At 37.4% G+C, this 15,286-nt stretch overlaps 1 protein-coding gene and 2 pseudogenes across 1 annotated transcript; all 3 read left to right on the top strand.

The window, feature by feature from the left end:
• Positions 1 to 15,286, top strand: part of LOC136676576 (uncharacterized) — a 310,723-nt pseudogene that overhangs the window by 188,868 nt on the left and 106,569 nt on the right.
• Positions 1,096 to 14,140, top strand: LOC136676516 (FYN-binding protein 1-like). The gene is made up of 18 exons (XM_066653605.1): positions 1,096 to 1,107; positions 1,753 to 2,647; positions 3,026 to 3,104; positions 3,233 to 3,288; positions 3,566 to 3,585; positions 3,686 to 3,735; positions 4,280 to 4,448; positions 4,571 to 4,730; positions 7,329 to 7,431; positions 7,646 to 7,656; positions 7,835 to 7,898; positions 8,252 to 8,268; positions 8,740 to 8,791; positions 10,488 to 10,575; positions 10,914 to 11,076; positions 13,663 to 13,693; positions 13,900 to 13,931; positions 14,019 to 14,140. Exons 1-18 carry the CDS (start codon positions 1,096 to 1,098, stop codon positions 14,039 to 14,041), a joined length of 2,025 nt encoding a protein of 674 aa, XP_066509702.1. The 3' UTR covers positions 14,042 to 14,140.
• Positions 8,983 to 9,159, top strand: LOC136677568 (U2 spliceosomal RNA; annotated as a pseudogene).

Genomic DNA, 15,286 nt, shown 5'->3' on the forward strand with positions numbered 1-15,286 from the left:
AAACAGCACTTGGTAGTGTGTAGACAGAATGGCGAGCCCTCCAAATTTTGAAAATCATGAAAAGATATGAGAGGGCTTACAGCATGAAATTAAACACAGACTGAGAGTGCTACAACATGAAACAACTTGAGTTACAAGTGTTTTTCTGTGGTAACTCAAACAGAAAATAAAAACTTACAGTTTATCCCTCAAACATACCCTTTCATTGTAAAAGATGCTGAGCTTCTGAGCATAAACGAAACAGAGAACATTATTCACATTATATGTTACACAAAAATGCTTTAAAATTTATTTGTACACACAATAAGGGTCTAGGGCTGTACACAGCTGTCCAAAGATGTTAGATAGAGTGGATAATACAGAAGACCTTTATATTTCATTTGAAATGTCTTGTGCACCATCATCATTGTCCTGTTAGAGACAGGAATAATGAAGAAGTTTATTTTCTTTTTAAGTGAGTAACTGTAATGTGTTACTTTTATTTTCATTCCAAAAAGTGGCTACAGTTACATTACCGTAATACATGACTTTGAACTTGATACTCTTTATGGCAGTATCTGTCTCTATTTTTCTGAGAATACATAAATACTGGGTATATATATATATATATATATATATATATATATATATATATAAAACCCCAGAGAACATGTGTCCACTGTTTTGCACCCTAAGGATAGGGAAGTATGCACCCCTCTGGCAGACTGTTGACCTTATGCATGGTGATTTTAGGATCATGTGCAGCTAGTTCTTCTTACTATCTCATGCTCTAATAAAGAAAGGATTAACTATTACATGGCTGTAAAATGAATGAATATGTTTAGTGTTGAGCACTGCGTGTTAAAAGAAGATCTAAAGAGTTTTACGGGTTAAGTGTTAAGTTTTTTCACGCCCAAAGAGGTGATAAGTTTGTTAAAGTGTAAATACTGACATGTGGTTTCAGTCAGCGGTTGAAAATGCACACGATCTCCCTCTCACACACAAGCCCACACGCACACAATCTGTAAACCCACCATTTTCCAACATTATATACACTTCATCTTTTTCCATTCTAATATAAACTAGCTAAAAGTGTTAGTGTATGATTATTGCACGATGACTGAACCAGTAGAAATGGTCCAGAATGCTGTGTAATAAAGACTTATATTAATCTATGATAAAGATGCATTTATTCTTCCTGTTACTAAAGGAATATTTTAGTTTTTATTTAACGGCAGCAGCGTTTTCAGACGAGGCTTCACTAAATAAATGCTACTCACTTTTTGTGTTTTTTATTTGTAAAAAAATAACAGTATTTTCCACACACAGGGTTTGTCTTTTAGGTCTGAATTTATTCTTTGTTCTCGACGTTTAATTAACCCCTTAACTATGTCACAATTTTGAATCAACCTCTAAACCAAGTTCTGATCCTTAATCTATGCTCAAACATTTTTTTATCCTTAATCACCCTATAAAACTATATAGTCCTGATGTGTGTTGGTGTGTATTTCAGACCCTGGAGGGTGCTCGCATTTATATTCACTCTGTAAAGTCTCACTTTTTGTTCTGAGTTTAGTTTTAATTCTTATTCAACCTATAAACCTTGTCCTAATATATATTTTTGCCTCCCAATTCCTCCTTAATTTAAGGACAGTGCTGTAAAAGTGAATTACACTCGGTGACTGTAGGGGAGCCCAGGATCAAAAGTACCATATCTTACTTAGTGTTCCTCTAACTGACCCCTAAACCAAACCCTGTGTGTGTGTTTTTCAGGCTCTAGAGGGCACTCACTGTAATTCCCAAAAAGTGAAGCGTGGATTTATTGCCAACTCATTGGCACCCCCTCTTCCAGACAAACCCCAGGTGGCGAGAAAACCCTTTCCCTCCTCCCAGAACCCCTCCCTTCAATCTCCTTTGTACTCCTGTCATCGGCCCAAGCCCAGGGCACACCCTCCAAAGCCAAGCATCGCTGCCGTTTCCATGGAGAAGAGGTTTAGACCTCCTGCCCCAGTGGGAATGTTACCTGGTCCTGTTCCTCTTGCCAATAAACCAGCTGTCACTTCTGTGGCTGCTCTGAAGGAGGCACTAGAGAAGGGTGGGCAAGATGAGGTTAAAGTACCACGGCCTTCACTGTCCCTCACCCCAAAACCTCCAGTGGGCAAGATCCTCCCAGATGGAGATAAACAGCCAAAGTTTACCAGCACACTTTCTCCAAAACCCCCACCCATCTGGAAAAAACCGCCAACTGGTCTAAATGAATCAGAGCCGTCAATTGAAGCCCCTACCCAAAGCCCCTTCAACAATGAGGTAGGCCATGCCAACAACAAAACAAACCCCATCCAAATTACTCCAGGCCTGCTGCATAAGAAACCATTACTGGACAGGCAGAACAATTCAGAACCTCTGAAATTTGCCTTCAACCAAAACTCCGCTCACAGCAACACAAGCCCCACCCACAATGCTGCAGGCCAGTTTCCATTCCAGAAGAAGCTGCTAAGAGAAGTATCCAACCCCAAAATTTTAGGTCACACTGCTTTAAGCACCACCCACAATGAAACAGACCCATCACAGCCAAAGCAGAAGCCTTTGCCCAGCATGGTGTCTTTGGGGATGTGTCCAGCAAAGCCCAGGAGACCACCTTACATTGACCTACAAATATTCTGTCAAGGTGAGGTCAAAACCTTAAATCAAATATCTTTAAAGCCTTTAAACTTCATCCTGACTCTCTACTGATCCCTGAACCTAGTGTTAAAAAAAGCCTATCCTGACTTTACACAACTCCTAAACCCTTAAACAACTTTAATCCCAGTCCTGATTCTCCTCTAATACACTCTTGATCCAGCACTAAAACTCATAAAACACTCACAATCTTAATCCTGATTTATAAAACTCTAAAGCTTATAAACCTCATAAATGTCTCCTAAACCTAAACCTGACACCTTAAACCATCCTTAGTCAACCCTAACCCAAGTACTACATCAGTCTTAAACCTGTGCCTAGCCACTGTTCTCTCTAAATCTGTTGTTCTGTGTGTAAGATCCTTCAGGTTTTCCTGGTTTCAGTTCTGATAATGGGTTTCCTCCTCCTCCTCCTCCAGACGTCCCAGAGGTTCGACCACTCCCACTGTGAGTGAACCATGGAGAACCAGTCACACTCACTATAAAGAGCAGTAAAATTTTTATAAACCTCTTTACAATTTATCGTTCATATGCTGTGTTTTTTGTTTGTTTGTGTTTGTGTTGATTGTTTACAGGAGGGAGGTTGAAGAGGAGAGTTATGATGATGTGAACATAGCGCAGTCTAAAACAGGTGTATATCAGTCTTAATAATCACTGAACAAGGCATGCTTTACACACACACACACACACACACACACACATACAGAATGATTCTAGCCAATGGGGGTGTCTGGTTGGGTAAATAATTAGCAATTAGTGTTCTGCTTAGAAATACTTTATTAATATGCTATTACTATGACATGCAATCAAAAATGCATGGTTTTGTATAATGTGATATAACACATTTAAATGCATTGTGATTGCAGAAACATTTAAATGTTTTTTTTTTATTTCCCTTTTTCCTTCAGGCCAAAACAGTGAGTTTGAGGTAAAAATAAAGACATCTACATATTCCAGTCTGATATCTGTACACAGTGTTGATGTTGAACTTTACAATATTGTGTGTGTATGTGTTTCTGATTTATTAGGATGAGTTTAATAACGACTCGGAGACATATGATGATATTGACAATAAATGGTGAGAGTTTGCCTAGAAAAAAACATAAATGAAATAGCTCATACCATGAAAAAACCCTTTAAAAATAAAATTGTAGCCATATGTTCACATCACTAAACATTCAAAACACACTCCATACACCCACTGCATGGAAACAAATCTGCACAATCAGCACAAAGAAATACCTCCAAGCCAGTGTGATATAATAAAATGAGTATAAATATACAGTAGATAAAAAAGATATAGATATAATTATCCAAGTAATTAGAGACAATTACACACACCCACAATTGCATGGAGAGGTTGGCTGAGGTAAAATATAGTTGCCCTTTCATTGATTAACCTCTTCATTGAGATAGCATATCTAGGTTATTTTCATAGAAAAAAAAATCTTCTGAGGCCAAAAACCTCAGATATATAAGATATAACTACACCTTTTCTCCTGAGTTTTTTTTTAAACAAACCTGATTTGAATGACAGCATATTTTATTTTGCTCATTGAAAGCTGACAAGTGAAGAATGTGTTAATCCACCTTTTTAAACTCTCCTGACCTTTCCTTACCAGGCCAGATGTGGAAAATGAGAAATCGAACGAAATAAAAGACACCAACAAGACAAAGAACAAAGACTCAAAAAAGCTGAAGAAAAAGATGGAGAAGGAGAAAGCAGAGAGAGAAAAGAAAGAGAAGAAGGAGATGGAGAAGAGGGAACAAGAGGCCAGGAAAAAGTTTAAGGTGAGGTGTACTTGTCTGTAAAGGTCTATACTTAGAGTTTTCTATAAAGCTCGTTCTTTAAACAACATTAAATGATTTAATATTTTTCTGCTCACTGTGTGTGTGTTTGTGTGGTTGTATAGCTCAAGGGTTCAGTGGAGGTGTTATTAAAGGGGACAGTGAGAGTGGATTGTAAAGGCAGTAAAACTGATCTGGAGTTGGAGAGGGGAGAGAAAGTGGAGATTGTTCGCACGACTGCAAACCCTGCTGGACTATGGCTTGCCAGAAACAGCCGAGGATACTGTGAGTTACCATGGAAACCAATAACACATGCACAATAAAAGTCTTGAAATAAAAGCTTAGAAGGTCATGAAAATATTGGGTTCATCTTAAATGCAATTCTTGGGGGAAAAATACTTAGGTAAATAGTATCAATCATGTTCTTACGTTTTCTTAGGACACTTCACTGATTTCTATGTAGAGCGTTTGGAATATCGTCTTTTATTCTGCATTTTACAGCTTATTATACACTACACTGTAATAAAAATGTGGAATTTTACAGTAGATAATAGAGTATTTCAAACAATCTGTTTTTGATATGAAGACTTTTGTGGACTTCTGTGGATTTTATAAAGACTGCAGACACAGCTGGGGGGTGGGGGGGGGTGTTGTGATGTGATGTGATATAAAAATTTTCAGGTGAAGTAATTACCGCACTTAACCAAGACCTGCTTACTTTTGTCTCATATTCTATTTTAATTCTCCAAGCTGTTGCTCTAATATGACTTCACCAGTTGTATTATACTTTATTTGCACCAGCTGGAAGACATGATATTTTGGTCCACATGCAACACAAACACATTTGAATTTCTTTAACATATGCATTTCTGTGAAATATGACTATTTATCTGGAGTCAAAAATATGTGACTCATATTCCTGAGCCAGATCTTTTGAAGTGTTCCTTTAAATGTCTTTGACATTTGATTGAACTGATTCAGTTTAAATTATTTACATTTTTGCGAATAGGTTTTACCTAAGGCCTTAGGTTAAGCATAGTTGTCTATTATTGCCCTCAATCTCGACAAGGCTCCAAACAATGACCACTGTCTTGTATCTTAAATACTCTGTGGGTGTATCCTGTTTTATTTTCAGAGTGATTCGAGAATATCTCCGGTGAGAAATTATTTGCACATTTATCTCACACTCTTAAAAAAAATGGATTAATCTGAGCTGGCTGACTCATAGCATGACATTTTAAGGAAAGGGTTTTCTGCCCTTGTTTTTACACTGTAAAGAGAAGTTTGCTCTCGAGTTGTACATCACCTGAACTGACCACAGATTAGTTCAGTGTTTTTGCTGATTGATAAGAGTGTCAGCTGCGGTGGGAAAATATGATGTAATATAATTGGTTAATGTTGGTTTTCACACCCACAATCTATTTTGTGTATCATCATGCGTCATTGAGCTTTTAACATGTAGAAAATTTCACTACAATTTTAGTCAAGGTTATGAAGAAGCAAGACTTTTTGTATTTTATATGAAATGGCACAATAAATTGTATTTAATAAGTACTAGGAAATTAATCAGCAAGAAAAAAGATTCAATGCAGTTTATCTTTGATGTTAGCTGGTTAGCACAGAAACAAGTGTTACCACACTAAACCTGAGTGAAATATTATTGTGGATTAACATTAAACTGCTTCAGATACATTGCTTAGTGTATGAAAGCTTATTTATAATGAAATTAATTTAAAATCTGCTTTAGAGCTGTTCTGTTGTGCAAATACTAGATTATTTTTAAAATGTAAAAATGCGAACTTGTGTGCATTGAGTTAATATGCACTTAGTTATTTATAATAATTTCATATTTTTGTAATTTGATTGCAATGCAAAATCAAAAATAGACATTAATTGTAGTTCAGCTATTTAAACGGATATATTTAGAGGATAAACTACTGATCTTTTACAGTCTAAGACAAGTTTGTAACAGTTGCTAGAAAATATATATATATATTTTTTTCTTGGAAATGTTCTTATAAGAAAAGTAGGGCTGGGCAATTAATCGAAATCGACATTCACAATTTTAATCGACTTCATCTTGTCTATATTGGTGGCTTTTTACTGTTTATTTATTTATTTTTAATTTATTTTATTCTGTTATGTCCGCACTGTGTGTTCATGTACTGTCCCTTTTAAAACCACACCACCAAGCTGTAGTCACATGATTCTGCCCCTATCTGCCACGTGGAAGCAACCTAGAGAACGACGAAGTGACTCGAGCAGCTAGTACCAAAAAAAAGCACAGTGTCTGTGGTTTTGACATGCTGTGTTTTGACTATAATTAAGAAGACACTGAAAAAAAAGAAGTCAAAAGTAAATGCTGAGAATAAAATACTTTCAGTGACCAAAGCACACACCAAATATATCCAGTGCTCTAAAACAAGGGAGAAACAAGCTCCCAGCAACATTAGAAAAAAATATCCCATATTTAATACTGGAGAATATTTACAGTACAAGCCTCGTCACTGAACTATGAGGATCAAAAATACAAGAACAAAATAATCGTTCATTGATCGTAATCATGGTAAAATATACAGTTAATTAAGATATTGATTTGCACTCGTATCGCCCAGCACTAGAGAAAAGTTGGAAATAAAACTGGGAACATTTTTGTAAAGAATTATTTGTTATATTAAGGTTTTTCCAGAAGTTAAGAAAAAGCACACCAAGAAGATTTTTTTTGTGAATCCAGTGCCAGACGCTTCACTACGTCTAAATATATATAGGATGCAACTAGATGTCCAAGCCCTGCCTTTTGTCTTCTCACGTTGCTTTAATAAATCCCACATCTTTTCAGTGTTATTCATTACTGTGTGTGTGTGTGTGTGTGTGTGTGTGCAGATGGCTATGTAAAATCTGATGTGGTGGACACTGAGGGTAATGGACAGGAGCCAATTACACTGGATGTTTATGATGATGTTGGAGCATCAGAGCAGTCCAGCAGGTAAAAACACTCCATCACTATAGCTTCTTGTATAATCCATTAACAATGCCAATTACCTATTACAGACTCCACCCACTAATAATCTTACTCATGTACAGAAGAGAAACAGTATAAATGCAGCTCATATCCAAATACACTACATTTAAACTAATGTGCAATAAGCTTGTTTATTCACAGTTAAACTAATGAAAATTTATTGTGTTTCTCGTTTCAGTTTAAATAAAGGTAAGATCACCATTTCTTTATTTTCTTGAAGCAATTAGCATGTTGTTCTACTTTAATAATACTCAATGTTAGATTAGATTAGATTGTCTAGATGCAGTGTGTCTTTGTTCAGCTTTCAGCTGTTAATGTTTTTGTGTGTATTAAGGATTTTTGCCTCTGATCTCTAATTTCCTCTTAGTTCCAGAGATTGAGGAGGGTGACGATATTTATGACTGTGTGGAAGATGGAACTTCTGACACTTTGTAAAATTTTATAAACACTTCACACTTTTAGTAAACATTGATTTATTTGAATTGTTTAAATTGTTTACATTAAATTAACTGAGTTTGGTGATAAATCATCAGTAAGTTCTATATAGAACTTAATATAGATATTATATAGATATAGTTCTATATTAATATATAGAACTATATAGAACCTAAAACTAAAATATTTTTCATTTTATTGAAGTTTTCTGTAGCATTACTTCCCTCATTTCAATTAAATTCTATTTCACTGAATTTAAGATTTATAGTGTATTACACATAATATAACAATATACATAATTGAGGACTCCTGACACCAACCCTGACCAATAGTTTGTTTGTGTTTACAGTTTTCCTCCCCCTCCTCCTTCACTTTTTCCTCCTCCTCCTCCTGATGCCAATGGAGGTGAGAGTTCCTATTTCATTCATTCATTCATTCATTATCTGTAACCGCTTATCCAGTTCAGGGTCGCGGTGGGCCCAGAGCCTACCTGGAATCATTGGGCGCAAGGTGGAAACACACACTGGAGGGGGCGCCAGTCCTTCAGAGGGCAACACACACACACTCACACATGCACTCACACCTATGGACACTTTTGAGTTGCCAAGCCAACATGTACAATGTGTTTTTGGACCGTGGGAGGAAACCGGAGCACCCGGAGGTAACCCACGTGGACACGGGGAGAAAACACCAACTCCTCACAGAACCAGGCACTCAAACCCACAACCCCAGAATCCTGGAGCTGTGTGATTGCGAAACTACCTGCTTCCTTGTTTATCCTAAACATGTCATCCCCTCTCTCTCTCTCTCTCTCTCTCTCTCTCTCTTTCTCTCTCTCAGCTATCGATGAAGAAACCTATGATGAGGCCATTTCGACTGGTGTACCCAGGTCAGTTATTATCAGAAATGATAATAATAATAAATAATAATAAAAATGGTCTCGTTATATTTTTGTAGATCATACCTATCAGCATAATGTTGTTAAATTATTGACAGTAGTAAATACATTCTGATGAAGCCTACATTATTAACTCATACACTGCCTGGCCAAAAAAAAAAACAAGTCAGAGCTGCCATTTAATATTTATCTGCTTTTGTCTAAGATCAAGGGCAGTATTTGTTCTTATCAGTTTATTATGTGATACTTCCTCTATAAAAGGACTATATTACATACATCTGTAATGCAGGGACATGGAAGAAGGGCTTGCACCATCCACTATAATGTATTGCAGCAATTCTTGGAACAATGCACCTCCTCTGTGGGATCAGCTGTGGCCTAATTATTAGGGAAGTGGACTTGGGACTGAAGGGTTGGCGGTTTGATCCCCACAACCGACCGGAACATCCATGGCTGAAGTGCCCTTGAGCAAGGCACCTAATCCTTCCTGGGAGCTGAGGGTGGTCCTATGGTCATGTAAAATATATTACTACTTAATCACACAAGGTTAAATTATTGGCTTGCATCAAGCAAAGAAAGCAATTAAGGAGAGTGTTGAAATTACTGGGAACTTGGTTTAATAATAGTCCAGTGCAAAAGGAAAACTGGAAAGAATGAGATAATTAAGGCACATGAGTCAGACATAAACAAGAGAAATTAACAAGTTATCGCTGATGGTGATGTTTAAATTGTCATCCAGTCCCATCCATTCCCATTATTTAAAAATTAAATGAATGAGTTTAACCATGTCAGTAACATACGCCTCTGTGTTTCTACTTTTCTTCCTTCTCTTTAGTACTTTGTGAAGTCAGATCCTCAAAAAATCAGTAGGAGAACTCACAGCTATGTTTAATAGTGAAAGTAAATGTGTGATGAGATGTAACAAAAACTCGCACAATTAGGGCTTTGGCAGCAAGAAAGCAACATGTTAGTGAGGTTAATCAGGACAAAAGGCTGTAGCTTGCTAGGGCCTTATAGACTGGCTTATCTGATGAATTTGATCAGAAGTGAACTGCATGTGACAATGCATCCATCATACACAGTGTCCACTGTACAAGACTCTGTTATGATCTGGGGTCATTCCAGTTTGTCAGATCTCAGCAGCCCACTGTAGCAGGAAAAAGTTGTCCGCTGAGGACCTGAATGTACTGAATGACCTGTTTATCCCCTCAATGGCTTTTTACTTACAAAATGCTCAAGTTGTGAAGGTATGGCTCTGGGATCATATTATTTTCATACATAAACCATCACTACAGAGTTCTTACCTTAGTCAGTCCCACTGAAAGTCTTTGTAATGCACTGGGGGAGATTTGATGGAGCGGTTCAACTTTCTCATCATTAAAAAAAGAGCAATAAATTCAACTCTGGGCAGAGATAAAAGTTGTCCTGTTGCATTAGACTTTTAAAACAATGTCATCATAAATTTGTACAGTAATCAAAGTCAGTGAGTGACATTTTTCTTTGGCCAGGCACTGTATAAGTATTTAACAGTTGATATGAGTACGTTTTACATTTTTTATGAGCTCAGAAATGGATGTAATATTTTATGATCTTCTACAACATCCTACTCTCAATACGGAGGGTCTCCTATGTCTTTTCTATGTCTTGATTTCTTATAGTGGATCATTTCATTTCTCTCTGCGTTCAGTGTTCCACAGGTGAAGACTGATGAAATGGACCCAAAGAAAAAGAAGAGGTTTGAGAAAGAGGAGAAGGAGTTTCGCAAAAAGTTCAAGGTGAGACATAAGCAGAGAGAGTATGAGCAACAGACATGACTGAGACACTAGGTACTGCTAGTGAGGGTCAAGCTGATGATGACAATGATAGCAATTATGTATATACTGATGATGTTGATGATGTGATTGATTATAATGGTGATGATGGGGAGGATGATGATGATGGTATTCAATAATGATGATGATATTGATGTTAACGGTAACTCATTATCTTGATGATGATGATGTTTTCCTCCTGCAATATGATCAGATGATGATCTGATCTGTTTATTGGTGATGAAGATAATGATGCATATATAGCTGATGATGAAGATGATGATCATGTTCTCTTCCTACAGTATGATCAGGAGATACGTGTTCTCTTTGTGACAAATGTTCTTCCGGTTCTGGTCTGCAAGAAGTTTGGCAATAAAGATCTGGTTGTGAAACCTGGTGATGCCATCAGTGTAATATCCAGTCCAAAAGATGGAAAAGTCATCGGCAGAAACAGCGACGGAAAATGTCAGTCTCACACACAAAACAGTCATAACATTATTATGCTCAAAAATTAACACCACAGTAAAAATACTGCTATAACTAGTCTTAACACTACTATAAACAAATCACACACAACGCTGCATACATTGTCATAATCACACTTTTATAAAAGCAGACAATAGACAACACTATTACATATATTCATAAACACATATAATAAAACATATATGATTTAAACAAGCCAACAGTGTTCTTTTTATGAAATGCAACACATTTTTTTTACTTACAAAAGTATGATGAAAATACAAATTTAAATAAGATTTCCTATGTTTAACTGACCAGCTTGACTGTTAATTCATTCATTCATTGTAACCACACTGGGCACAAGGCAGGAACACACACTGGAGGGGGTGCCATGCCTTCACAGTGAGACACACACTCACACATTCACACCTATGGACACTTTTTTGAGTCACCAATCCACCCACCAATGTGTGTTTTTGGACCGTGGGAGGAAACCCACGGATCAACAGTTCATGGATGTTGTTGAATCTCACACTCTGTGTATAAAAAGTCACACTATTATAGCCCATGCAAAAAGAGGCCTAGAATTTTCCTGCTGAAATAGCTATGGACTTTCAAAGAAAAATTCCAATTTATTCCTCTTGAAGATTACAGTATACTCCTGCACATTAATGGTACCTTCACTAATATTCAAGTCACCATGGACACTGGTGCCACTTACCATGACAGATTGTTCCTTTTGCACCTGTCGGATGGTCTGTTTTGTCTTTGGTGCAGAGAATCTGACATCTGTAGATATCAAGCAGACACTATGACTTTTCTGATCACAGAACATACTTCCACTGTTTTTAGACCATCTGAAATGGGTTTGGGCAAAGAAAATACTTTTGAGCCGTTTCACGTTGTATTGTCACAGTGGAAAGAAGCAACAGGGCATGGGTTAAGTTCGGAGAAACAGAACTTTTATTAAAGGAAATCACAGACTAAATATAGACGCAAACGGTAACTAAATGTGAAAAGGGAAGGAAACACAACTAAACATATCCTGAAGACCACAAAGACAATCCTAAAGAAAACAAAGTAAATGGACAGACACATTAACAGAGAAAACAGAATAAACAGGAACACAATGTAAGTTAATACTTAGAGAAATTAAATAAAATTATTTGTCATTGTATATCGACCGGTAGCCATCCCCGGCTCCCAGGAAGCAGTTGTGGGTTTGGTACCTTGCTTAAGGGCACCTCAGCTGTGGACTAAGGGAGGAAGACTTCTCTCCCAATTTTCTTGCAAGTCGAGGGAATTGAATCAATGACCATTCTTTCCAAAATCCTCTTCTCTAGGAAAAAACAATGAGCATAAAAGAGATAAAACAGAACAACGTAAAACGGAGGTCAAGCACATTCAGCATAGTTTCTGGCATTGCCTTATATGGATTGGGATTTCTTCAAATTCCAGGAATATTTTCCACAGTAATGTGAATGGTAAATGGTGTTGCATTGAGAAATGTTCTTTTTTTGAGTCCCCTGTCAAAAGTTTGGCACAAAGTAGCCATGAGCCCACTGTGTTTGCAGAGACTAAGCCCTTGGTAGATGGCCTTTTTTTAATCCTTATATTCACCTGCTCATAGTGGAATGTTTCAGAAAGGTTTAAAATAAATATTCTATATATATTTTTTTACTCTTATATTGCTTCTGTCCCAATGTTTTTGGAGTGTCTTTTTATATTTACAAAATACAATTAAGTAGTTCAGCCAAAACATAAAAGAACATTCCTTTGAGCAAACCCCATTTCCAGAAATGATGGGACACTTTCTAAAAATGCAGTAAGACTAAAAACAGTACTTTGTTAAATCACATGAAGTTTTATTTAACTGATAAAAGTACAAAGAAAACAATTCCTCTGTTTTCATGAACAAACGTAATTGTATTTTGTCAACACTATGAAAAAAAAACAATAGAATGTGGCACTTGCAACACACACAAAAAAAAAACCTGGAAGACTGAAAAAGTTCTAAGAGTAACACTGTTCTGGAAGGTTCCACAGTTAGCACTTTAACTGATATCAAATGAAAATAAAAAGAGAATCCACCAAAGAGCAAACACAGACTGTTGAGCTTCTCAAGACTTGTATACAAGATGGGTCTAAACATCGCCTTGCAAAACTGCAACAATTCCTATCTCCAAGACTGTGACTGTATGTGAGGAGCTTGATGTGTTCTCCCCGTGACCACGTGGGTTTCCTCCGGGTGCTCTGGTTTCCTCCCATGGTCCAAAAACACATGTTGCTATGTGGATTGGCGACTCAAAAGTGTCCGTAGGTGTGTGAGTGAATGTGTGTGTTGTTGCCCTGTGAAGGACTGGTGCCCCCTCCAGGCTGAATGAATGTCCAAAAAAGGAGTTTATAGCTTCATATAAATATGAATATACTCATTGTTCTAAATACAGTCATAAACCTATACACATTTATTTGTAGTTGTAAACTCAGTTACAAAATCATACAGACAAAGTTATAAACACAGGCATATTATAAGAGTTATAAACCCTGGTGTAATAAGTATCTCTCTCTCTCATTTTTTTTTCACAGTTGGTTATGTATCCGTCAGTAACATTGAGCAGTGAGTGTCTTGTTATTAGTTCAAATGAACAAATTCTTTTATTAGTTTACTTTTTATTCACACACCCTCACTCATGCTTTCTTTCCCTATTTCTCTCCCCTTCATCTATTCCTCTATCCCTCTTCCTCTTGCTATCTTTCCTACCTCCTATCTCTCTCTGCCTCTCTCCTCTCTCCCTATCCCTTTCTTCTCTTTCTCTCTCTCAGGGATTCTGATATATATGATGATGTGGGAGAAGGTATGTATTACATTATAAGCATTTATACTATATACTGCATGTACTGTTGTGTGATTTATTCATCCCATGTTTATTTGTTTGTTTTAGACTGTGTCTATGACAACGACTGAGATGATGATCGTGATGTATTTCTGATGAGATGTTTAAAGCAAAATCTTTGCACAGCCTGAGAATGTTTAAGTTTATTTAATATCATTTTTATATGCTGGACAATAATATAAATGCAACACTTTTGTACACCAAAGACCATTTTCTCTCAAATATTATTTACAAATCTGTGTTAGTGTCTAAATCTGTGTTACTTCTCCCTTCAACCTTCCAGGCTGATTAGACAGCATGATTATTGCACAGGTGTGCCTTAGGCTGGCCACAATAAAATGCTACTCTAAAATGTGCAGTTTTATTACACAGCACAGTGCCACAGATGTTGCAAGTTTTGAGGGAGTGTGCAGCTGGCATGCTGATTGCAGGAATGTCCACCACAGCTTTTGCCGATGAATTGAATATTCATTACTCTACCATTAGCCATCTCCAGGCTTTTCAGAAAATTTGGCAGTACCACCAACCAGCCTCACCACTGCAGTCCATGTGTAACTACACCAGCCCTGGACCTCCACATCCAGCATGTTCACCTCCAAGGTCGCCAGACACCCACACACCTGCTACAACAATTGGTTTGCATAACAAAAGAATATCTGCACAAACCGTCTCAGGGAAACTCATCTGCATGCTCGTCATCCTCATTGGGGTCTCGCAAATTCTCACATTTGATGGTGTATTGCACATTGCAGAGGTGTTCTCTTCACAGATGAGTTTTCACTGTACAGGGCAGATGGCAGACTGCTTGTATGGCGTTGTGTGGGTGAGCGGTTTGCTGGTGTCAACACTGTGAATCAAGTGGCCCATGGTGGTGTTGGTGTTATGGTATGGGCAGGCAGATGTTTAGACAATGAACAGAGGTGCATTTTATTGATGGCATTTTGAATGCACAGAGACATGGTGACGAGATCCTGAGGCCCATTGTTGTGCCATTCATTCACGAACATCACCTCATATTGCAGCATGGTCTTCGCACAGATATTGAAGAGGATCCCCCCACCCCCCACAATACTATAAAAGTAAACTACACATTTTAGTGTGGCCTTTTATTGTGGCCAGCCTAAGGCACGTGTGCAATAATCATGCTGTCTAATCAGCGCCTTGATATGCCACACCTGTGAGGTGGATGGATTATCTCGGCAAAAGAGAAGCGCTCACTAACACAGATTTAGATCAATTTGTGAACAATATTTGAGAGAAAAGGGCCTTTTGTGCACATAGAAGATGTCTTAGAGCTCTGAGGTCAGCTCATTAAA

This window comes from Hoplias malabaricus, chromosome X2 (genome assembly GCF_029633855.1).
Source record: "Hoplias malabaricus isolate fHopMal1 chromosome X2, fHopMal1.hap1, whole genome shotgun sequence".
Lineage (NCBI taxonomy): Eukaryota > Metazoa > Chordata > Actinopteri > Characiformes > Erythrinidae > Hoplias > Hoplias malabaricus.